Source organism: Hypanus sabinus, chromosome 5 (assembly GCF_030144855.1).
Source record: "Hypanus sabinus isolate sHypSab1 chromosome 5, sHypSab1.hap1, whole genome shotgun sequence".
Taxonomy (NCBI): domain Eukaryota; kingdom Metazoa; phylum Chordata; class Chondrichthyes; order Myliobatiformes; family Dasyatidae; genus Hypanus; species Hypanus sabinus.
The window spans coordinates 38,115,482-38,141,333 of record NC_082710.1 but is presented as its reverse complement, the minus strand read 5'-3'; the positions used below and the strand labels follow the sequence as shown (position 1 = coordinate 38,141,333).

At 40.7% G+C, this 25,852-nt stretch overlaps 1 protein-coding gene across 1 annotated transcript in view; it reads right to left on the bottom strand.

The window, feature by feature from the left end:
• Positions 1-304: 304 nt before the first annotated feature.
• The window catches only part of LOC132394074 (phosphoserine aminotransferase-like), a 46,641-nt gene continuing 21,093 nt past the window's right edge, over positions 305-25,852 (bottom strand). Inside the window, exons 6-9 of the mRNA XM_059969773.1 lie at positions 14,630-14,799; positions 5,904-6,032; positions 1,066-1,203; positions 305-918 (exon numbers count right to left, since the gene is read on the bottom strand). Of these exons, the coding sequence (XP_059825756.1) occupies positions 813-918; positions 1,066-1,203; positions 5,904-6,032; positions 14,630-14,799 (543 nt within the window). The 3' untranslated portion in view covers positions 305-812. The remainder of the gene's footprint in view (positions 919-1,065; positions 1,204-5,903; positions 6,033-14,629; positions 14,800-25,852) is intronic.

Sequence of the window (25,852 nt, the reverse complement as noted above, 5' to 3'; positions counted from 1 at the left end):
TTTAGGACCGAGATGAGGAAAAACTTCTTCACACAGAAAGTGGTGAATCTGTGGAATTCTCTGCCACAGGAAACAGTTGAGGCCGGTTCATTGGCTATATTTAAGAGGAAGTTAGATATGGCCCTTGTGGCTAAAGGGATCAGGGGGTATGGAGAGAAAGCAGGTACAGGGTTCTGAGTTGGATGATCAGCCATGATCATACTGAATGGCAGTGTAGGCTCGAAGGGCCAAATGGCCTACTCCTGCACCTATTTTCTGTTTCTATTAGGATATCATGGATTTTTAAAAAACGTTGATCAACAAATTCAGTTCATCTTTATTTTTACTGTAATATTGTTACATTCAGCTCTGATGATTTTATATTTTTCTTTCCTTATTTTCTCTACACAAAATTAGTGACATTTATGGTCTATGGCTAGCATCTGTATTGATGCTCAATGTTACATTTAACACTTTCATCGAGTTCCAAAGGCACAATTCAGCCAGAAATGTGGTTGCCAAAAGAAAGACAGAATTTGAGAAAATAAAAAAAGATTAGCCACAGATCAAGACCCTAATTATGGGATAATGCATTAGTAATTCTGCTATGAATCAAAGTTCACTGCTGGGTAGAAGAGAAGCTAAATATGATGAATTGATGATCCAACAGAAAGAGCTTAGAAAACCCATGTTACTTCCAGGCAGTTCAGTCACTACATTAAAGATTCATTCAGGTATCTCAAAAGAACAAATCGATACTTGTCTGCATTATAGAAATGAAGGTTGTTCAATAGCCAAACTAAAACTGGTGCGTGGCACCTGAAAGAAATGTTTTAAGCACAATGTTCCTTCATAAAGTTGATCATAAAGTCAGCCAGCCTTTGAGCTTCTTCCATCGTCACAGCATTATACAGGGAAATTCGAATTCCACCGACAGACCTAATACAGGCAGAGAAACAGAATTTAATGTTACTATGTATATAAAGGAATATTTGATAAAATGATTCCCCTACAACTTCAGCCTTTTTTTGAGAATGCCAAATTTACAAAGAGGGATTTAGAAGAGAGTTTGATTGAACTACTTACCTATGGCCTTTTAATGATATCATGTTATTTTTAGCAGCCTGGTCAAGAAACTCTTTTTCAAGGATACCATCTCCACTTGCATTCCCAATGCGTAATGGGATGTTCATTCTGCTTCTGCACATTGAATCAGTCAGACACCTAAAAGTAATAGAGTTACAAATGACTTTTCCCATTAATACTAGAGCTTCCAACATCCTCCCTCATTCATCAGAGGTAACCATAAAGGCACAAGTGGATGATTGGCCTAGACTGACTAGAAAAAAACAAACAGATATAACAGTGGACAGGTAATGGTTAGCAACTAGAATACAACACAGATAAACAAGAACATTTGCTTTAATAAACAAAAATCCAAAACTGAAAATCATTTATCTCTGGCTGCTCAAAGAAATTAAACATACACTGAATCTCAATATTATCCAATTATTCAATATTTTTCCCATTAACTCCCCAGCTCATTTATCTTTGAAAAATGTTACACAATTTTGCAGATATAAAGGGAATGCTGGAAACTAAAATCAGGTGAACTAAATACATAATCATTGGAAACAAAGTTAAAATCAGAGTTCTATTGTAGCTTCTAAACAAAACTAATAATTTTTGAGAAGTTGATAGTAATAGTAGAAGCCCTGAGGATTGGAAGCATTTAAGAACTGGAGGCCAAGGACCAACAAGACAGAGGTTTGAAGTTCTAGAAATGCAGAAAAAGGAAATGGTAGAGGGATTATACAATTACAATAAACACTTTGATAATCTGGTACATAATGCATCCAAAATCCTGATGGTTTCAAGATTCAGGTAAATTATCAAAATACATACATTAGCATATTCATTTTCTTGTTGGCATACACAGTAAATCCAAGAAACACAACTGAATCAGAGAAAGGCCACACCCAACAGGATGGACATACAAATTGCAAAAGACAAACTGTGCAAATACAAACGGGAAAAAAAATAAACAAGCAAGCAACAACAATCGAGACCATGAGATAAAGAATGCTTGAAAGAGAATCCATATTTTGGGGGAACAGTTCAGTGATGGGGTGAGTGAAGTTATCCCTGCTGGTTCAAGAGCCTGATGGTTGAGGGGTAATAACTGTTCCTGAACCTGGTTGCATGGGTCCTGAGACTCCTGTACCTTCTTCCTGATGGCAGCATTGAGAAGAGAGTTTGGCCTGGGTGGTGGGGGACCTGATGATGGATGCTGTTTTCCTGCAACAATGCTCTGTATTGCTGTGCTCAGTGGTGGGAAGGGCTTTAACCATGATGGACTGAGCCATATCCATTAGATTTTGTAGGCTTTTCTGAACAAGGGCATTGGTGTTTCCAACCAAAGTACTCTCTAGCTCATATCGATCAAAGTTTGTCAAAGTTTCAGATGTCATGCTAAATCTTCACAAACTTCAAAGGAAGTAGAGGTGGTGCCATGCATTCTTCACAATTGCATTTACATGCTGAGCCCAGGACAGATCCTCCCAAATGATAGCACTGAGGAATTTAAAATTACTGACCCCCGCTCCACCTCTGATGCCCCAATGAAGACTGGCTCAAAGACCTCCGGTTTCCTCCTTCTATAGGCAATGATCAGCTGTTGCTGACATTGAGTGAGAGGTTGTTGCTGTGGAGCCGCTCGGCCAGATTTTCAATCTTCCTCCTATATGCTGATTCATCACCACCTTTGATTCAGCCAACAACAGTGGTTTCATCTACAAACTTGAAAACGGCATTGGAGCTGTGCTTAGCCTCACAGTCATGTGTGTAAAGTGAGTAGAGCAGGAGGTTAAGCACTCAGTCTTGAGGTGTACCCGTACTGGTGGAGATTGTGGAGGAGATGTTGTTGCCAATCTGAACTCACTGGGGTTTGCAAGTTAGGAAAGAGGAGCCAATTGCACAAGGAGGCATGAGGCCAAGGTCTTGAAGCTGATTGATTAGTTTTGAGGGGAGATCAGTATTAAATACCAAGCTAACGTATGCACCTTTGCTGTCCATTTGTTCAAGGGTTGAATAGAGAGTCAGTGAGATGGCAACTGCTGTGGAACTGTTGTGCCAGTAGGCAAATTGGAGTAGATCCAAGTAGTTTCTCAGGTAGGAGTTGATATGTTCCAATCCCCTCAAGCATTTCATCACAGTAGATGTACATGATACTGAACAACAGTCATTGAAGCAGGTTACCACATTTTTCTTGCGCACAGATTATCATTGAAGCCTGCTTGAGCACGTGGGTACCTCAGACTGTTGAAGCGAGAGGTTAAAAATCTCAGTGAACACTCCGGACAGTTGATCAGCACAGGTCTTTAGGACTTGGCCAGGTACCCCTTCTGGGCTGGATTCTTTGCGTTCACCCTCCTGAAGGATGCTCAAATGTCAGCCTCAAAGGCTGAAATCACAGGGTCATCGGGGGGCTGTGGGAGTTCATGATGCTCCCATGTTTTGACAGTCGATGTGAGCGTAGAAGTTATTGAGCTCGTCAGGACAGGAAGCCCTGCTGTCGCAGTGTGGCTTGGTTTCACTTTGTAAGCGATAATAGCATTCAAGCCCTGCCATAAACATTCAGCATCCATCAGTGATTCAAATTTGGTTCAGCATTGCCACTTTGCACATGAGAAGGCTTTTCCAAAGATTGCACCTGAACCACTGGTATCTTACTTTGTTGCCAGATCTGAAAGCCACTAATCCGGCCCTCAGCAGATTGCAGATCTCCAGGTTCACCCAGAGCTTCTGGTTGGGAAAGACTCAGTGATTTTATGGGGACACACTCATCTACAACTGCTTTAATAAAGTCTGTGTCAACTTCAGTTTGTTAATTCTGATCCACAGATGAGTCCTTTAACACGGCCAATTCATCGACTCAAGGCAATCCCAAAGCAGCTCCACTCCCTCAGGCGGCCACCCACCCCTTTGGTGTTCTTGCATCTGGAGACTGCTTTTGGCCTCTGCCTATATGCAGCCAAGTGATCAGATTTATCAAAATTCAGTCTAGCCATGAAACAGTAGGCGCTCCTCATCGTAGTATAGCAGCGGTCTACTGTGTTGGGACCACTGGTGCTGCAGGTTATATGCTGATAATTGGGCAGAGATTTCTTCAGACAAGCCTGACTTAAGTCCCCGCCTATGATATGAAATGCATAGGAGTGGGCAGTTTCTTGTTTGGTTATAGCAGCATTCAATTACCTCGTGCGCCTGATTAACGTCAGCTTTTGGCGGTATGTAAACTGCAGTCAGGATCACAGAGAAGAACTCTTAGTAAGTAGAATGGTCAGCACTTAATCATTAAACGTTCCAGGTTGGAATATTTCTAAACACACCTCTTCTGAATTATTCCCCCTGATGATTTAGTATCTGACTCACATGGTAACATCTGCCATTCCTCCTTTCCACTCATCAGCAACCTGGTTCAGATTCTTGCCCCAAATGAAAATTTGTCATAATACTGTGCAATGTCTTAAAAAGTCACTTAAAATGAGCAGTGCTACTCACAGAAATAACATCCAGTCTCGTGCGCTGCATTAAGTTTTACTGTGCTGTGCATCTATCTTCATGGAAAATGACATGCAAGATTTGCTAGAGAACTAAGTATTAGTCAAAAAATAAAGCAATAGAATAATTGGCAAATTTATCATGCTGATAAATCCCAAGAATCTGACAATATACAACCCAGAGATTTGAGGGAGGTGGCTTTAGAGATGGTGGTCTGTTTCGTTTCTGGTTACCAAAAATTGAGGATTTTACAAGAGAGAAAAACTTATTACCATAACACAACTAGTAAGAAAAATGCTGGAATTTACACAAAAAAAAGAGGAGGCAATAACAGAGCACCTTGCGAAAGAATATTAGGGCTAGACAAATTCAACATGGAAGTTATGAAGGAAAACCTCATGCTTGATTAATTTGTAGGGGTTTGAGGTATGAGGAACTGGGGGTACTGGCATGAACAGAGCACTCGTCGTTGGACAGTCATCGAAGAGTGGGAATAAATGGACTATTTGCAGAGCAGCAGGTAGTTTCTGGAGGACTCAGTATTCTGGTACAAGAACCCCCTCCCCACCCTACAATCTACAGTACATCAGCAATAGAGCTAGAAAGCTACAAATATCCAGGTTTTGATGATGATACAAAATGAAACTGCGAATAGAGGATATAAAAAGGCTTCCAGGGAATAGTGACAAGCTGAGCAAGTGTGTGAGAACATGCAGATAAAGTAAAATGTGAGATAATTATTGATAAGTGTAACAATAAAGCACACTATTTGTTAAATGCAGGCATATTAGATAATGTTGATGTCCTTGGTGTAATTGCACACAAGGTCACTGGAAAGGCAACATCCCAGTGTAGAAATGATTAGGAGGGAAAAATGATATGAACCTTAGTGGATAGAGTTAGGAAACTTTATTAGGACCTTTGTGGGTTTACAACTGGAGTATAATGTGCAGTTTTGGCTTCTTTACTTAACAAATGACCCATCTCCCATAAAGGGTTCCAGTAATGGCCAACTTTACAGATGAGGAGAGACTGGCACTGTATTATTTAGAATTTGGAAGACAGACAAATTAGGAAATATCTTCCATAGGCAACCTAATGTTACCTTGCAGTACACCATTAACAAAAATAAACATTTTGCTGAAATACTCTGAAAAGCTACATTCAATCATTTTGCATTATCCAAATTATTAACTGCCAAGTTCTACAATCTGGTTTAAAGACTACCTCTGGATCTTCATATTCCACTCACTTACTCACCAGCTACTCGGAAAATCATGCCGACAGCTTAAAACTTAGTATACTTCAAAATCATACATGCAACGTGCATAAATAGAAGTCAATAAAATCCACCCACTTACACATAGAATCCACTGGATCCATCAATGATGTCATAAATCAGCTTTGATTTGGTGGCACTGTTCTTCTCCATCGCTTCAACACCCCCAGAACTCTTACTCCACTGCAAGACCAAGCCCATAATGTAAATACTGAAAAGAAAAAACATTTATTGTACCTTAAGTTTCATTTGCCTCATCTGTGAAAAGATAGAAATCATGGCTATGTGCATCATTCATGTCAACTTAAACAGAAGATAATTTTTTTTTGTCTTTTGACCAAGTGGATAAAACATGCACAACAGCTTAAGAAATCATTCTAGTCTGCCTCAGACTGCGTCCCAACAAACATAAATCCTATCATTGTTAATGTAGTAATTTTTGATTTTGAGACACATTCCCATCTACTACCATGTTCATTCATTATTTAATCAGGACACTTGGAAATCCACTCAATATTGGTAGCATTAAAGATAAGCAAAGAAGGACTGTGTTGCTTTAAAGTTAATGTAATACTTACAGGTGTATTGAATTCCTCAGCCTTGTGAGGAAGCATAGACAGGAAGTCACCTGTCAGAAATACCAATGTTTGTATCTATAATATCTTAGAAATTGATAACAATTTAGTTTGAACTTGATTTTCAAAGTATGTGTACCATGTACAACCTTCAGGTTCAACTTCTTGCAGGTGCCAACAATGAAACTGTAGAATCCACAAAAAAAAACACACACACAAAGAATGACAATCATTCAAAATGCAAAAGGACAAATACTACAAATTTTTTTTTAAGTCAATAAATATATGGATCATGAACTGGTGAGTTCCCAAAAGTGAGCGCACAGGCTGCAGAGTGGGTTCAGCACTGAGGTAAGCAAAGCCAATTCAGTGGACCAATAGTTGCAGGACAACTGCTCCTGAACCTGGTGGTGTGGGACCTGAGACTCCAGCACCTCCCATCCAATGGTAATAGTGAGAAGGGGGTGGGGTAGAAAAATGGGCTCAGGTAGGAGATCTTGGCTGGTGTGGAGTAGTGGGGCTGAACACCAGTTCGTTTTCCTATCTAGAGCTTTGACACTTTAATCTGGCCTAAAGTCTGCCCAAGCAAAGGCTGACCTTCGTCCTAAAGATGTTATAACCACATTCCCAAGAGTTAGAGTCAGGTTTGCTGAATCCATCAGGAGAATGTAAAAAAAAAGCCTAGTTCATTTACTTCAGTGGTTCCTAAACTTTTGTGCTTGTCAGCTCTAAGACCACATACCAAACCTCTCCCTTTCCAGCCATTCCACAACTATAAAAAGCTTCAACTTACAAATGCAGTGAAAGAAAATGGGAACTGTAAACTCGAAGCAGTGACAAGTATTTGCAAAGATTATTCAAAGCCACAAATACAATTAATTAAATTAAAAACAATTTTCATCAATTTTAGAGTGTACATCAGTAGTCCAACTACTTAGAACTTCATTGCTTTTGCACCATTTAATGAGATGAATAAGCTTTGTGCAGTGGCTTCTCAACATTTGAATGTCACTCAGGAGTCTGATTCCTAAACTTGCAGTCCATTCCATTGCTTCAAAAGAAGTTGGACAACTGCACTGAAACTATGCTCCACTAAATATGATGTTCTAAAGGTAGTAAAGAAAATCCTGATCTTTTTTCCCCTCATTGCAGGATAGCATTCAGAGATTTCTTTCTGCAACAAAAAGTCTTCAACTCAGTTATTTCATAGCAAGATGAGCTCTTCCTCCATCCTTCCTGATAATTCTATTCCTGAACACTTGTAATGAGGAATTAACAACCAATCTGGAATTTGGATCGAGAGAAGATCCTGAAATCTCTCTGACATGTCTTCATGCAACTCACCCAGGTGGGCACAGTTTATTTGATCATCTGCTATCCTTTCTTTCTCTTCCAACACAGAGGGGCTCAGAAATTGGAAAAGGGTGTGATGGCAGTTTTGTACTTAAATAGTGTTGCGAGGTGTGATGAGCAAACCAGGCTGAGATGGGGTCCAGAGTTGACCCCCCCGGGGGGGAGAGGGAGAGAGAGAGATCCTGCTGCAGGGGAGAGAGAGAGGGAGCGAGAGCGAGAGAGGGAGAGAGAGAGATCCTGCTGGGGGGAGAGAGAGAGAGGGAGCGAGAGCGAGAGAGGGAGAGAGAGAGATCCTGCTGGGGGAGAGAGAGGGAGGGGGAGAGGGGGAGAGGGGGAGAGGGGGAGAGGGGGAGAGGGGGAGAGGGGGAGAGGGGGAGAGGGGGAGAGGGGGAGAGGGGGAGAGGGGGAGAGGGGGAGAGGGGGAGAGGGGGAGAGGGGGAGAGGGGGAGAGGGGGAGAGGGGGAGAGGGGGAGAGGGGGAGAGAGATCCTGCTGTGAGGGGGAGGGGGGGAGAGGGGGGGGAGATGGGGGGAGGGGGAGGGAGGGGGAGGGAGGGGGAGGGAGGGGGAGGGAGGGGGAGGGAGGGGGAGGGAGGGGGAGGGAGGGGGAGGGAGGGGGAGGGAGGGGGAGGGAGAGGGAGGGAGAGGGAAGGAGAGGGAGAAAGATTTAAAGTTATGACTCCATAGCGGATTTTTTACTTTTGCTCCAAGGACACTTTTGCCTGCTTGTAAGATTCTTGCTGAGACAGCTGGGCGGGACCAGGTGATGGACAGGATGGATGGCCGGCTGGTACCCTGGCAGGGGAGATAAAATGCAAGTCTGCTGAAACACAGGCAGATACACCACAGGACACTGAAGGAGCGTTGTGCACCCACAGGAAGGTGGGGGTTTGGAGGATCGATTCGGGGGGAATCGATCAGAGGCTCACAGTGTGTGTAGGCAGACCGGTGGGGGCTTGTGTGTGTGTCCACCCTTGCCTGGGTGACAGGTTCACCACTGAAGAACGGTCTGGCCTGGTACGGAGGGGTCACAGTCGGTGACCACAACAGGACAAGATGTCAACGGAAGGTTTGCCTGCAACTGCATCACCTCTCACTCTCCCCAACGGTACAACAGCAACTACCTCGACCTAAACTAAACTGAACTGAACTCTGCATCATCTTAAGACTATTCATATACCCCTAGACTTCGATAGAGCTTGGTTTTGATTCCTCTTTCTACACTGTATATATCATTGTAATTTCTGTGTATACCATTGCTAACCTGTTTTATATGTATATTTGCATTTTATATTACTGTATCACTTAGTTTACTAATAAGCACTTTTAGTTACAGTAATACCAGACTCCAACTCCATTGCTGCTGGTTCAATTACCCGGTCACAGGGTATGTAACAGTGTCAACTTGGAAAGAGATACAGAGACAACTGGTTTGACTTTGATAAGACTCATATAGTATCCCTGTAGCTGAAAATTGATTTCATTAAATTTTAAACAATTCTGACAAGTATGCAATGTCATGACTAATATTCTTGAGCCCATTACTGAACAAAGCATTTGAGTCTTCAGAGACCTTATCAGTTTCAAAAGAGTGCACAAAAGCAGCTCAGGCAGTTTCCTCTTGAGAGCCATGTGATTTCTGTGCACAACAGCAAACATTCAAACTGTTTATCATTCTCAATACAAAACTCTCAAAACAGTCAAGAATTCAGAGAATGTGACTTGATTTTATTTACCGCTCTGATAACATGTTTAAACGATAAAATTTAATGATTTTTGCAGCTGACCTCGTATATTTTTGAAACAGATGTCTGTGAATTATACAATAAATAGTAAATATGTTACAGAACAACTTTTTCAAGGAAGTAACCTTGGGATGGCACCTGCTATTGATCCACATTCACTGGCATTTCATCTATTCGTCTTTGACCAGAGTATTCGCTGAGAAGAATCCCTTTCATTATTGGGTCTGGTGACTCATGCAAACCTTACACAGAACTTCCCCTGCTAGCAGCAGAACCAGCTCTTCAATTGTGTGGGGCTTTTGTGATTTAGCAATGAAATGATGTTTGAAGCACCCCAACCATCACTGTTTTGTTGTGAAGTGCTGGCAAGTGAGTTTTGACATGTTTTCCTTTTCTGAAAGTTTTCACAAAGTGATTGAAAATCAGCCAGGTTCTTGTTTGCTTTATCAGAGTGTATTCTCTTCGAATGTCCAAGGAGCCTGGACAGATTCATTGTCCCATTTAAAACAAAACATTGGCTGCGGTCAGTCACACGGTGCTGGTACAAGTCCATATTTCAGATACTCCACAATATACTGCCTACACTTTTTCCATTCAGTCTACTTCTGCCATTTTTGACCACAGTCAGTCACTTTTATTTACATCCAACCTCAAGCGCTGCGATCAATAAAGGGGAATTTGTGACAACACAATAGCATAGACAAAACCTGACTCTCTGCCTCAAGATACATAAAGTGAGGATCGCTATTTTGATTGGGCAATGGGATAGAGAAATGCAGTCAAAACCATTCAAAAGGCCAGATTCTGACCTTTACGCCGTTGAACATCATACACCAATTCACAGGAATTGCATCACTACATAGTACGGGAATCATACTAACACTTTACTACTGTAGCGAACACCCATAAAGCACAGGCTAGGCGCAGAAATAACAGTTGCTTCAGATCAGATTTCTTATGATGTCAAATACAGAAACATCATGTTACTTTTCAACAACTATAACATACTTCAAGTATTGTCTAAGAGAACTGTGGGTTAGCAAGAGGTGATAATCAATAAGGCACCGAGGATCAAATGCTTATAATAAGTAATTCATTTCTTAAATTAAGCTTACAATCCCTCATTGTTACCGAGTGTCTCTCCCCACTTCCCACCAAACCTCCCTCCTTCATCTTTATCGTCCCCTTAGAAACTCCCAGCATCTCCAAGGGCAATATCACTCACATTGGGACCATTGGTTTAGACTGTTCAAAAGTACATTTCTTAAAGGGAAAATTATAGTTTGCATTAGGCCATCTGACCCAGCGAGTCTGCACAGTCAATCATTGCTGATCCTTTTTCTCCCCCTCCTCAACCCCAGTTCCCAGCCTTCTCCCCATAATCTTTGATGCCATGTCCAATCAAGAACTTAACAATCCCTGTATTCAATACACCCAACAACCTTGCCTCCGCAGCTGCAGGTGGCAACAAATATCACAAATTCACCACCCTTTGGCTAAAGAAATGTCTTTGCATCTGTTTTGAAAGGGCACACCTCTAGACTCACCCACCATTGGAAACATCCTTTCCATATCTACTCCATCTAGGCCTTTCAACATTCAAAAGGTTTCAAGGAGATTCACCCGCTCATCCTTCTGAAATCCAGTGAGCATAGACCCAGAGCCATCAAATGATCCTCATATGATAACCCTCTCATTCCTGGAATAATCCTTGTCAAGTCACTTTTATTGTCATTTCGACCATAACTGCTGGTACAGTACATAGTAAAATTTAGACATTTTTCAGGACCATGGTGTTACATAACACAGTATAAAAACTAGACTGAACTATGTAAAAAAAGCAACACAGAGAAAGCTACACTAGACTACAGACCTACGCAGGACTGCGTAAAGTGCACAAAAACAGTGCAGGCATTACAATAAATAAAGAAACAGGACAATAGGGCAAGGTGTCAGTCCAGGCTTCGGGTATTGAGGAGTCTGATTGCTTGGGGGAAGAAACTGTTACGTAGTCTTGTCGTGAGAGCCCGAATGCTTCGGAGCCTTTTCCCAGACGGCAGGAGGGAGAAGAGATTATATGAGGGGTGCATGGGGTCCTTCATAATGCTGTTTCCTTTGTGGATGCAGCGTGTAGTGTAAATGTCCATGATGGTAGGAAGAGAGAACCCCGATGATCTTCTCAGCTGACCTCACTATCTGCTACAGGGTCTTGCGATCCAAGATGGTGCTATTTCCAAACCAGGCAGAGATGCAGCTGCACAGGATGCTCTCAATACAACCCCTGTAGAACGCGATGAGGATGGGGGATGGGAAATGGGCTTTCCTCAGCCTTCGCAGAAAGTAGAGACGCTGCTGGGTTTTCTTTGCTATGGAGCTGGTGTCGAGGGACCAGGTGAGATTCTCCGTCAGGTGAACACCGAGAAACTTGGTGTTCTTTACGATCTCTACCGAGAAGCCGTCGATGTTCAGCGGGGAGTGGGTTGCTCCGCACCCTCCTGAAGTCAACAACCATCTCTTTAGTGAACCTCCTATGGAACCTCTCCGATGCCAGCACATCTTTTCTAAGATGAGGGGCCCAAAACTGTTCACAATACTCAAGGAGAGGCCTCATCGGTGCCTCATAAAGCCTCAGCAACACATCCTTGCTCTTGTATTCTAGACCTCTTGAAATGAATGCTAACATGGCCTTCCTCACCACCAACTCAACTTGCAAGTTAACCTTTAGGGTGTTCTGCACAAAGACTCCCAAGATTGCAGTGCTCATAGTCCAGAAGAAATACATCTAGTAGATTAATGATGTGCAGCAATGTTGCTCATAAGTGCCATCTGTTGACTTAATACTTTATACCACAGACAAATACAGGTAGTCCCCAAGTTACGAACGTCTGACTTACAGACAACTTGTACTTACGAACCGAGGAAGGAGAACACCGTCCGCTATTTTAAGTCATATCACGACACCACCCATCACTTTAAGTCGGATTGTGATGCCGTCAGGCATTTTGAGTCGTTGTCATTGACACTGTGTTGAGTGTTTAACTTTGTATCTGGCTTCAATTTTTCTTAGTAAGATTCACCCTGACCCCGCTCCCCTCCCCCAACGTTCTGGTCAGCTGGTGGCGCAGTGAGATCAGTGCCGGGTTTGAGAACGGAGGTTCCCAAGTTCGATCCAGTGACAGACCTCTCCCATGCCGGGTTGATGTTGATCCAGTGACTCCCATACCATATGTGCCGGGTTGATGTCGAGCTCACAACTTGACCTCATAAAAAAAAAACACTGCCACCTCCAGTTTAAATTCCCACGCGGAATATTGTGGTTGATCAAAAACCCAAACCCAGTACAGCGCCCATGTGTCCCATTTAGCCTGTCTTAGTGCAGTGGTCCTCAAGACCCAGCAGACCTCGGGAGCCAGCGGAGGTCGGGACCCGCCGCCCACAATGTTTCTGTTCCATTGACAGGAAGCGATCACGATTGAAAATAAAGTGGAAATAAAGCGTTTGGCAAGAGGTGAAACACCATCGGTCATGGGAAAAGCATTAGGTCAACAATCGGAACAATTTTGAAAGGATAACGGATAAAGTGAGAATAATGGAGATATGAAAGGCCCTGCTCCAATGAAAGCTACAATTATTTCTAAGCAATGCAGTGGTTTAATTATTGGGTTTTGGAGCTTTGGATTTTTGATCCTCCACATCAACCCAGCGATCTGTCACTAGATCGAACTCGGGAACTTCCCGAGCCCGGCGCTGAAACATATGTTCTTATGTGTTTTATATGCATAGAAAGGTAAAATATATACTATATACGAATGCAAACATTTGACTTAATGATGCTAAATAATACCGGCGGTACTTGTTCCAACTTACGTACAAATTCGACTTAAAGATGGACTCAGGAACAGAACTCGTACGTAACTCATATATAACCCAGGGACTGCCTGTAAACAGGGCAACTTGCCCAACTGTTGGGCATTTTAGAGGCATGTCATTTATGAAACAGTTCGAGTACCTATCATTTTAAGTATCAGAGCATCCAAACGGCATTTGCAAAGTAACTGTACAAGGATTCTTTTCTTTTTGTAATTACGTTTGTGTAGCATGTCCTTTCTAATAGAAGAGGGAAACTGGGCTAGCAACTATATACTCATCAGACTGAAGGTGAAAAAAAATGACCAGGAATTAGAAAAGATGAAGTAAAATGAAGCAAAATCAAGATGAGGGAGCAAATTGGATTAGACATTGGCTTTGTGGGAGAAGCTAGAGAGTGGTAGTAGATGGTTGCCTCTCAGACTGGAGGCCTGTGATTAGTGGAGGGATTGGTGCAGTGTCCATTGTTGCTTCTCAATTATCAACAATCAGGATGATAATGTGGTTAACTGGATCAGCAAACTTGTGGGTGACACCAAGATTGGGTGGGTAGTGGACAGCAAGGAAGACCATCGTGGGTTGCAGCAGGTTCTGGATCAGCTGGGGGGGAAAAAAAAAGGGCTGAAAAATGGTAGATAGAATTTAATGCAGACAAATGTGAGGTGTTGCATTTCAGTAATTATACAACCAGGACAGATCTTACACAGTGAACGGTAGAGCTCAGAGAAATGTGGTAGAACAAAAGGATCTAGGAAGACAGGTCCATAATTTGTGGGAAGTGTTACAGGTAGATAGGGTCGTAGAAAGATTTTGGCACATTGGCCTTAATAAATCAAAGTACAAGTACAGGAGATTGGATGCTACGCTGAAGGTGTACAAGGCATCAGGGAGGCCCAATTTGGAGTATTGTTTTATCTCCCTATGGGAAAGATATAAATAAGGTTGAAAGATCACATTAGTTTTGCATGAATTACAGGGTAACAGCAATTCAAGTTATTCATGTATTATACAAAGAATAAGACTGAGGTGTCATTTTAGTGAAGCCAAAGATGAGGTGGTAAAACTTTTGGGTACTGCAGTTAAGAATGTCAACTCCTTGCCCAGAGTCATTAATACTATTTAAATAACCAAGAGCTACAGTTGCCTCAACATTAATTTGACATCAAACACTATTCATTGCAAATAAAACACACAGAAGCTGCTATCCTATCTAAAGAGACTGGCATGCATTGGTGCAAAGAACAATTATTCCAAAAATCAAGCCATTTACCTGTAGCTAGCTGGCGTATTGTACAGGGAATTGCAGCTCACTTGCACTTTATAGTCAAAAACTACTGGACATTCTTTCAGTGCATATCCCAGAAGATCCTCTCTGATTATTATCACAGTCACCCCAGCACAGCCAATATTCTTCTGTGCACCAGCAAAAATTAAACCGAACTGTAGAAGAGAATAAAATTTACTGTTTCATTGCCTTTTAACCTTGCACCTAATTACTAATAACAGACAACAGTAAAACTCCATTAATACAGCACATTTAATACTTCTGCGGTTCCAGACCATCAGATGGAATGTTTTGGCATTTCAATAGACTTACAGATGTTCTAGTTTATTAATACACCAAACCACTTTGTTTCAAGACATAACACAGCAGATTGTTTTTTCAGTAAAGGAGGATTGTAGCAAATACCACCAGGGAGGGTAGATGCTGAGCCACTGGATTTCTGAAATCAGAGGGCGGATTTTCAGAGTTTTACTAAGTGGATTAATACAAGGCTTAGTTTTAAATTCATTGCAATTTTCCACAAACCAATTTAGAAAAATGCAAGCAGCTGTCAGCTACCCAAAAACTGATTGGTTTTCTGCCATACCAAACTCTAGAAAGTCCCAACATTCAGAAATATCCAGCAAGTTATTACTGTAAGGAAACAAATTTCATACTAAATGAGTGTACATATATTAAAAACTTGTACCTTTTGAAGTATTGGTATTGAGAACTGCATTGGTTTTTAAAATCATTCCATACAGTTGGTCCTGTTGCTAGACTCTACAAATACTCTCAACAATGAATATGCTCAGCAGTATTGATCATCACTGGACAAAACTCTGCCAGGTACTTAGAACATTTTCCAAATGCCAGGCCACCTAGCCCCAGACCTGGAGCAAAGAGTGTCTGGATCAACAGCAGCCTTTGTTGCAGAGTTAAATGCAGCATCTGGGGAAAGAGGTCAGGAACACTTCTACAAGATCCTGTTGAATTGAATTTTAGTTCCCCCCCCCCCCCACACACACAATTATAGGAAGCTCTTGAACTAAAAATGAGTCTTTTTCTACTTATTGCCACATTCTATTGGGTTGTTTAAAAAAAGTTGAGGAATACCAAAAGTTGAGGTCTATTTAACGTACCTTTTTAGCTTTAACTAGAAACCAAGGTGGAGTAAACAGAGTTGGCAACAAAAGAATAGTAAACAAGTGTACAGCATACATGCACTTTAAACATGATATAGATTTAAATATTATAATATTTTATAAATATATATAATTTATATAATTTCATACTCTAACAAAATCATAGTCAAGATAGATACCTCATGGTTCAGTTATCAAAACAAAAGGGCATAGATTCTAGGGCAAGTGGTTACATTTGTTGTTGGTGTCAGTGATGCAAGTAGGAGGACAACCACATCCAGTCATTCTGTGGAAGGGCTGCTGGCTCATGTCTCTAACAATTCAACCGCTTTTAGTGAGCCTCACTGCTGGAATTAGCATTGGAGAGCCAACCCTAGTTCACTCCTATCTGCCCAACTTAAGGTAACCAGTTAACCAAGTTCTTGGTTCCACCCCCTCCCCCACTCCCAGCACCTCAATGTAGGGAGACATCTTGCTCTCAATGTAGTTTGCACATGGCCTTATGATAACACTATACAACTGGAACCCAACACAGTCAGGCCCTGTCAGCCTTGTGTTAGCCAGAAAGAACTATTATCTACAAATCATAAATTTGAATGAATTGAGGGCAGTGGAAGCAGGCACCCCAATCGTCTTTGTTCTTGCTGTGTGCTTGGGGATGGAGGATGCCATTTTATAAAGAGATTCTGTTCTCCATTTTGTGAATCAGTCGCTTGACTTGATCAGTGGTTTAAAGGAGACACAATGATGCTTCAGGTAATCTGCTGAACTAGGGATCATTTCCAAATAAAGCATTATTTGTGAGATATTCTTTGGCTGGATTATAACATACAGGTTTGTGAACGTTGACCTGTGTGATTCAAGTTGATTGACATCAAAGAGCCATAAATTACCAACTGTCATTTGCTGGGAAGGAGGAAATAAACAGATGCTGGCCTGGAACTTGGAACAGAGCCAATAAAGGTCGATGATAGTGGAATGCAATATTTGAATTGGTAAGAAATGAATATAAAAGCAGACACTTTTATAGTTGTAGGAAAACAACTATCACAGATGTGAGGTGCCCCACAAATGTGGAGATTCGAAACTGGACTTTGAGGAACATGTGGCCAGCTGTAGAAATTCCTTTTTAAACTGGTAAAATCTTTTCTGGTCTGACTGTTCATGCAAGATCAGGAAAACTTAACTGAAGTGCACACATGTATTGGTTGTACAATGTCACATGTTCTTCTGTTAAGACAATAAAGGTAAATACAGATTGCTGATCGTTATTTCAAGGGGTGATTCTACTTGGATTGGGTATCCAGCTCAAATGTCAGTACAAAGCAAATATTAGAAGTAGAACTCCTGATTTAGACAACTATTATAATACAGCCAAATAAAAGTGGGGACTGAAATCCTTCCATTGAAGAATAGAAGTAAAAACACTATCAATACTATTGTATTGAAAGCGGTAGATTTCCAGAAAGAGAAGCCCAAAAACTGAAGTAGTTTTGTAAACTTAATAGAATGCTAGAATGAATGGGAAAGAACGTTTAAATTTTGTCCTATCTAGATGGCATGAGCTTTCAGAGTCATCTGGGAGTCCTAGTGCACAAACCAGAAGTAGCTGATGTGTAGGTACAGCAAGCATTTAAGTTTAACAGAATGCTATAGTTTATTGCTAAGGAATGGAATACAAACACAATGCTTCACGATGACAGGATGGTAAAGAAGGCATATGGAAAGCTCTCCTTTATTAGTTGAGAACTAAGTTCAAGAGTCGGGAAATTACGTTGCAGCTTTATTAAACTCAAGTTAGACCATATATAGAGTATTACATTCAATTCTGGTCACCCCATTACAAGAAGAAAGTCAAAGTTTCAGAGAGGGTGCAGAAGAGTTTTACTAGGATGCTGACTGAATTAGAGAGCAAGTGCTGCAAGGAGAATTTGGACACACTTGAGTTATTTTCTCTGAAGTGGTGGAGGCTGAGGGGAGATCTGAAAATGGTTTATTAGATTGAGGTATATTGATAAGGAGACAGGATGACCAGCTTCCCCAGGGTTAAAAAGATCTAATACTTGAGGGCATGCATATAAGGTGAGAGGGAGCAAATTCCTAGGAGATGTGTGGGGCAAGTTTTTATTTTAGATACACAAAGTGTGGGTGCCTGGAATATGCTGTCTTGGGTGTTGATGGAAGCTAAATCCGAGGTATTCAAAAGGCTCATGAATGAACAGGAAATGGAAGGGTGTGGACTGTGTCAGCAAAAGGAACTAGTTTGTTTGGTAATGTTATGAATGTACCACAGCTCTGAGGGGCCAAAGGGTGCAGGGTAGCCCCCTCCTTTGTGAGAATCGCAAGATCACTATTGAGTCCATTCAGGAGACCCAGGAAATGGGAGAGAGAGACGTGCCGAATACCTCGTTCCACCACGATGCAAAATAATGCAACATTGACCATTGTCTCCTGGAGACCACGTTTGTGGATTGGGGACTATGCTACGTGCAAGCCCTTGGGCAAAGTGGGCTGGTTGAGAGAGAGATTGCATCATCCCAACCTGATTGACATCTGAGACCCCGTGAGGAAGTATAAAGGAGGGTCGGGGGAACACCCCCTTCAGACGCACCAGAAGAAACGCTAACGATCCCGTAGTAGCGGGAAGCCATTTGAAGGCAGTCACGTGCGTTCGATTCCGTTGCTGGAATCGGTGACTAGAACCACGGAAACCAGCTTTTAGCTAACAATGGGGAAGCCCACTCCCCTGATTCAACGGATTCGCTTCATAAAAGACCCGGGCAAGTTTCTTTTCTCACCAATCTCTCTTTCTCTCCAACAAGTGAAAGCCCAGCGGTCCCCCAAAAGGCTGAAGCCTGCCGGAACTGAGTGACTTTTATATTTCCATCGGACAATATATTATCCCCTAGACAAACGATCGAGCTGTTTCTTATTGATGGTTATTATTAGACCTAAGCTTTTAGATTGAGTAGTGACGACATGTATCATCTGAATGTTTGTTTTAATCTTATTTTTGTGCCCCTTCATAAACAAAGACTTTTAAAAATAGTACCATCAGACTTCAACGGACCTCTCTATCTTTGCTGGTAAGTGATCCAGTTACGGGATTTCGTAACAGTAAGTTATTAAATTCATCACAGTACCTAGTGCCTATGGGTCTGTACTTGTCTTGTTCTCCATATTCTACAGTGGCATGCAAAAGTTTGGGCAGCCCGGTCAAAATTTCTGTTACTGTGAATAGCTAAGCGAGTAAAAGATGACCTCATTTCCAAAAGGCATAGAGTTAAAGATGACACATTTCATTAATATTTTAAGCAGGGTTACTTTTTATATTTCCATCTTTTACAGTTTTAAAATAACAAAAAAGGAAAATGGCCCAGAGCAAAGGCTTGGGCACACTGCATGTTCAGTACTTAGTAACACTCCCTTTGGCAAATATCACAGCTTGTAAACACTTTCTGTAGCTAGCTAAGAGTCTTGCATTTCTTGTTTGGGGGATTTTCGCCCATTCTTCCCTGCCAAAGGCTTCTAGTTCAGTGAGATTCTTGGGCCGTCTTGCATGCACTGCTCTTTTGAGGTCTATCCACAGATTTTTGATGATGTTTAGGACGAAGGACTGTGAGGGCCATGGCAAAACCTTCAGCTTGCATCTCTTGAGGTAGTCCATTGTGGATTTTGAGGTGTGTTTAGGATCATTATCCTGTTGTAGAAGCCATACTCTTTTCATCTTCAGCTTTTTTTTCCTCCCCCAGACATTGTGATGTTTGCTTCCAGAATTTGCTGGTATTTATTGAATTCATTCTTCCCTCTACCAGTGAAATGTTCCCCGTGCCATTGGCTGCAACACAAGCCCAAAGCATGATCAATCCACCCCAATGCTTAACAGTTGGAGAGATGTTCCTCTCATGAAATTCTGCACCTTTTTTTCTCCAGACATACCTTTGCTCAATGCGGCCAAAAAGTTCTATTTTAACTTCATCAGTCCACAGGACTTGTTTCCAAAATGCATCAGGCTTGTTTAGATGTTCCTTTGCAAACTTCTGATGCTGAATTTTGTGGTGAGGATGCAGGAAAGGTTTTCTTTTTTTATTATTATTAGTTTTTTTTATACATTTTACAAATTAAAAAACCCCATATCAAAATGAGGAACATTAATACAGTGCAAAATTAAGCATACAATGACAATATGATACAAAGAAAGAGAATTTAGAAAAAAAGCACCTAAATTGAAGACAAGTAAACATAGTATCCTCCCCAAGCCCCACAACACAAAAAGAACTCCAGACCAACCACAACACAATATAGAGAATATAAATCAGGACAATCAAACTCCCAGACTGTGAATACACTTAGCAACAGAGGATAATAATGCCTACTACCAGAAAAAAAAAAGGGAGCTGAAAGCAAGGGACCGAAAAGAAAAAAACCCTAGTCAAGAGGAAGGTTATGAAAGTACTCGATAAAAGGTCCCCAGACCTTATGGAACTTCAGATCTGAATTGAGAACTGAATAATGAATTTTTTCGAGGTCCAAGCAGCCATAATGTCGTTAAGCCATTGAGCATGAGTGGGCGGGGCAACATCTCTCCATCTATGGAGGATCAAGCATCTAGCCAGGAGAGAGTCAAAGGATAATATTCGGCATTTGGTCGGACTCAGACGTAAATCTGTCTCGCCCCAGAAACTGAACAAAGCAATTAAGGGATTTGGTTCTAGGTGCTGATTCAGAATATATGATAATGTAGTGAAGACATCTTTCCAAAATTTCTCCAAGCAAGGACAGAACCAGTACATATGAATGAGAGAGGCCTCGCCCCTCTTGCATTTATCACAAAGCGGACTAATGTTAGGGTAGAATTGAGATAGTTTAGATTTAGACATATGGGCTCTATGAACAATCTTAAACTGTAAAAGGCAATGGCGAGCACAAAGAGAGGTTGAGTTAACTAATTTGAGAATCGAGTCCCAACTCTCATCAGATAAGGAGGTATTTAAGTCCTGCTCCCATGCCATTTTAATTTTATCCACAGGGGCCCGTCGTAAGGCTGCTAATTTATCTCGAATAATTGATATTAAACCTTTAATGGAAAGAAATGAGTCCATAGCATTTTTCGCAGGCATTTCAGGAAAGTTAGGAATTAGAGGAGCAATAAAGTGTCTAATTTGGAGATATCTTAAAAAAAAATGAGCATTGGGCAGATTGAACTTAACAGAGAGCTGCTGAAAAGAAGTGAAGCGATTATCAATGAAAAGATCTTCAAAGTGTCTAATGCCCTTCCCATACCAAACATGGAATGCTGAATCGTACGTAGTAGGTAAAAAAAATGTGATTATGTACGACAGGGCTGGAAAAGGAAAAACCATAGCATTTCCTAAACTGTGCCCATATACGCAAAGTGTGTCTAACAAGAGGATTAGCTATTAATCTGGACAGACTGCTAGGGAGTGCAGAGCCAAGAAGTGCAGAGATAGATAATTCTTTAGTGGAGCTCAGCTCCATCACCACCCAGTTAGAGCACTCGGGTTGGCCATGGAAAAAAGACCAAAAGGTAGCACAACGTATATTAGCTGCCCAATAATATAAACAAAAGTTAGGTAAAGCCATGCCACCCTCTTTTTTAGATTTTTGGAGATGGATTTTATTAATTCTAGAGCGCTTATTCTTCCACAGATATAACAAAATAATAGAGTCTAAGGAATCAAAAAAAGATTTAGGAATAAAAATTGGGATAGATTGAAATAAGTATAAAAATTTGGGGAGAACATACATTTTAACAACATTAATACTACCTACTAAAGACATAGATAGAGGTGACCATTGTACCAGACTCTGTTTTATAGTATATGAAAGATTGGCAAAGTTTTCACAAAAGAGATCTTTAAACTTCCTTGTGACTGTAATTCCAAGATAAGTAAATTGATTATGGACTTCTTTAAAAGGGAGATCACGAAATGTTAATTCTTGTGCTTCTTTATTAATTGGGAAAAGTTCACTCTTATGTCATTTAAGTTTATAGCCAGAGATCTGGCTAAACTGGTCAAGAAGTGAAAACATTGGAGGTAAGGATGTAGACGGATTTGAGAGAGAGAGTAATAAGTCATCAGCATAAAGAGAAACTTTATGCTCAACACCCCCTCTCCAAATCCCGGTCAATTCAGAACAATTTTGAAATGCTATCGTCAAAGGTTCTATAGCCAGATCAAAGAGAAAGGGACTTAAGGGGCATCCCTGACGGGTGTCACGTTTCAGATTAAATACCTGGGATTTCTGAAAATTAGTTAAAACAGAAGCAGTAGGACACAGGTACAGCAATTTGATCCAAGAGATGAAACTTTGACCGAGGTCAAATTTTCCTAAGACTGCAAAAAGGTCGTTCCACTCTAAACGATCAAATGCTTTCTCTGCATCGAGGGAAATAACACATTCAGGAATCCCAGTTGGAGGTGAGTATAAGATATTAAATAAACGCCGAATGTTAAAAAAAGGAAGACGGTTTTTAATAAAACCTGATTGGTCATCAGAGATAATTGAGGGAATAACGGTTTCTAATCTATAAGCCAAAACTTTAGCTAAGATCTTTACATCAACATTGAGCAAAGAAATCAGCCTATACGAGGAACACTCTGTTGGGTCTTTACCCTTTTTTAATAGAAGAATAATAGATGCCTCATTGAAAGAGGGTGGCAATTTGCCGTAATTAAACGAGTCAGATAATACTGAAAGTAACTGAGGAGAAAGAAGTGAAGAGAATGATTTATAAAATTCTACAGGGAACCCATCAGGTCCAGGAGATTTCCGTAAGGACAGTGCAGAAATTGCAAAAGATATTTCTTCTGATGATATAGGCACATTAAGTTTGGCTTTAAAATCAGATGAAAGCAAAGGAATATTCAGATTATTTAAAAAATGACCAACTGAGATATTGTGATTCAAAGATTCAGAGGGATAAAGCCGAGAATAAAAATTTTTAAATGCGTCATTAATTTCTAAATGATCCGATGTAAAGTCTCCATTCTTCTTCCGGATCTTTGTAATATGTTGTTTGGCTTTGGAACACCTCAACTGATTGGCTAGAAATTTACCAGACTTATCCCCATGAATGTAAAAGCGACTCTTACTTTCGAGAAGTTGGCGTTCGACAGGTTGAGTAGACAGAAGATTAAATTTAGTTTGGAGTTCAACACGCTTCTTGATAGTTCAAGGTTCTTAGTTTGAGCATACAGTTGATCCAATTCTTTAATCTGGTTAATGAGGTCTAATCGATCTGCACAGGATCTTCTGTTGAGATTTGCTGTGTAAGAGATTATCTAACCCCTCAGATATGCTTTCATAGCATCCCAGACAATCTGGGATGACACTTCAGGTGATGTATTAGTGTTAAAATAAAAGGTTATGTGATCCTTAATAATTTTTTTTAAATCATCATCCAATAATAAAGTTGAATCAAACCGCCAGTGTTTATTCCTCTGAGGGAGACCAGGAAAGTTTAAAGACAGAGTAATTGGGGCATGGTCAGAAATCAGTATACTCTGATAGTCACAAGAGTAGGAAAATGGACTAAGTTGGTTATCGAGTAAAAAAATAGTCAATTCTAGTGAAGGTATGGTGAACATGTGAAAAAAAAGAATAATCTCTCTCAGTAGGATGAAGGATACGCCATATATCAGAGATACCAAAATTAGAGAGAAACGATTGGATAGCTAAGGCAGATTTAGTAGGTGATCGATCCAGATTAGGATCTAACCAACAGTTGAAGTCACCACCCAGTATAAGAGAGTATGAGTTTAAGTCTGGTAGTGAGGAAAAAAAATGTTCAAAAAATTTAACATCAAAGTTGGGGGCATACAGGTTTGCTAGTACAACTTTAGTGTTGTATAGTTTACCAGAAACAATAATAAAACGGCCATTTGTACCAGATATTTTATTATGGAGTTCAAAAGGAATATTTGAGTTAATAAGAATGGAGACTCCCCTAGCTTTAGCAGCAAAGGATGAATGAAAATGCTGACCTGCCCACTTTGACAGAAGCCGGGAGTTATCAAAACAACGAATGAGTTTCTTGAAGGAAAGCAATGTCAGCTTTGAGTTGTTTAATATGTGAGAATACCTTCCTCCTTTTAACAGAGTGATTCAATTCCTTTACATTCCAGCTCACGAATTTAAGTACACTAGCCATTATCAATTACTAATGCATAAAAGGCAGCAGGCATATAAAAAGTCAAGCAATACAATAGCAGTCTGGGAGCAGAAATGTAAACATAGATTCGTGAAATCAAAACATAAACATGTCCTGAGCAATAAAGACAAACAATAAATACAGTGAGTGATGTTGGAACTGGAAAACCCACCCCACGCACACAACCCAAAACTAGACGGCTACCAAAAAAAGCAGCTAGCTCTACCAAAAAAATTAACCCAAATATAATTTCCAGATCTGAGTCATTAACAGCAGTTCCGTATAAATACTATAGCAAATAGTAACTAGTTTATGCACTAGAAAACATAGCTACAAATTGGAACATCTTCTGCAGAAATATAAAACTTAATACAGAGAAAATTGGAAGAAAACCAAAACTAACCTACCCACGAAAAATTATGGAAGAATAAGGTAAGAGAAAGGGGGAAAAAAAAGGGAGGAAGGGGAAAATTATAGATTCAAGAAGAGTACTTATCAACCATTTACAGAGAGGGAAAAAAATATCAAAGATTAAAAAAAAAGGTGAAAAAAATAATGAATAAAAAAATTTAAAATAATCAGCCGTTAAACTGTGAACCAACAAACAGGGAGGCCTTCAATAAAGACTTCAAACCTCCAAAACAAGCTAGAGTCAATTGTAGAACTCTATAGATAAAGTTATAGAAGAATAAAATAGATTACACAAGTACTATTTAAACATCCGTAGGAAAACATTAAGTACAGAATGTCTATTTAAAAAAGACACACCAAATCCAGGGAGAGATTGGCAACAGCCCTTAGAGTTTCAATAAATAATGTCTGAGTGATTCAAGTAAAGTCTGAGTCCAGAAAAAGTAATTTTACTAACAGAAGTATTTATCCACCATTTTAGGAGGTCCGATCGGGTTCTGAAGATGGCTGGATAGCCGGAAGACTTGCAACAAATGCCTCAGCCTCCTTCACTGACTTAAACCACTTATATTTTACAGTATTAAGCGTGATTCGTAAATCGGCAGGATTGCGAAGAGAGGGTTTAAACCCACCATCAAAAAGCAATTTCATTACGCCTTTAAACTCAGCGCGCATCTTTAAGATCTGGGGTGCAAAATCTTCCACAAAGCGAATGATTGTATTTTCGAAAGTAAAACTACCTCTGCGACGTGCCTCCATAATCAGACGGTGTTTTACCTGGTATTGATGAAAGCACAAAATTACCGGTCGCGGGTGGGTGCCCAGAATTCTGGGGGGATCGTAGACCCGGTGTGCCCTTTCAAGCTCAGGCGGGTTCGGAAGCAAATCTTTCCCGAATATCTCACAGAGAAACTCGGCGAAAAACTTCACGGTTGATCCCTGTTCGGTGGCCTCAGGCAACCCAAGAATTCGAAGGTTACGTCTGCTGCGATTTTCGAGATCCACCATTTTGGAAAGGAGTTTGTTATATTCTCCCTCTAGGCTGGAACAGAGAGTCTCCAAGTATCGAACACGACTTTCTAAATCTTCAGAAGTCGAATCGATGCGAGATAAGTGTTCAGCATGTCCTCCACTCTATCATTGATCCGATCCAGTTTGGCTTCCAGCTGTTTGAAAGCGGTTCTAAATTCCTTTAAAATATCGTCTCAGTTTTCCAGCGCAGCGAGGATCTCAGCCGACAGAGCCGGAACTTCCTTTCTCCCGGATTTAGAACTCTTGTTAGACATTGTAAGGTAGATGTGTTCACAGGCAAGTAAAAGAAAACAAATAAAGCTCCTAACTAAGGTTTAAAAAATGGAGACATTTAGTGCAAAGATAGCGAAAATAACGGAACAAAAGTTCGGAGCAGCTAAGCAATCGCCATCTTACCGGAAATCCCTCGGAAAGGTTTTCTTCTGATGACTCTTCCATGAAAGTCATATTTGTGCAGGCGTTGCT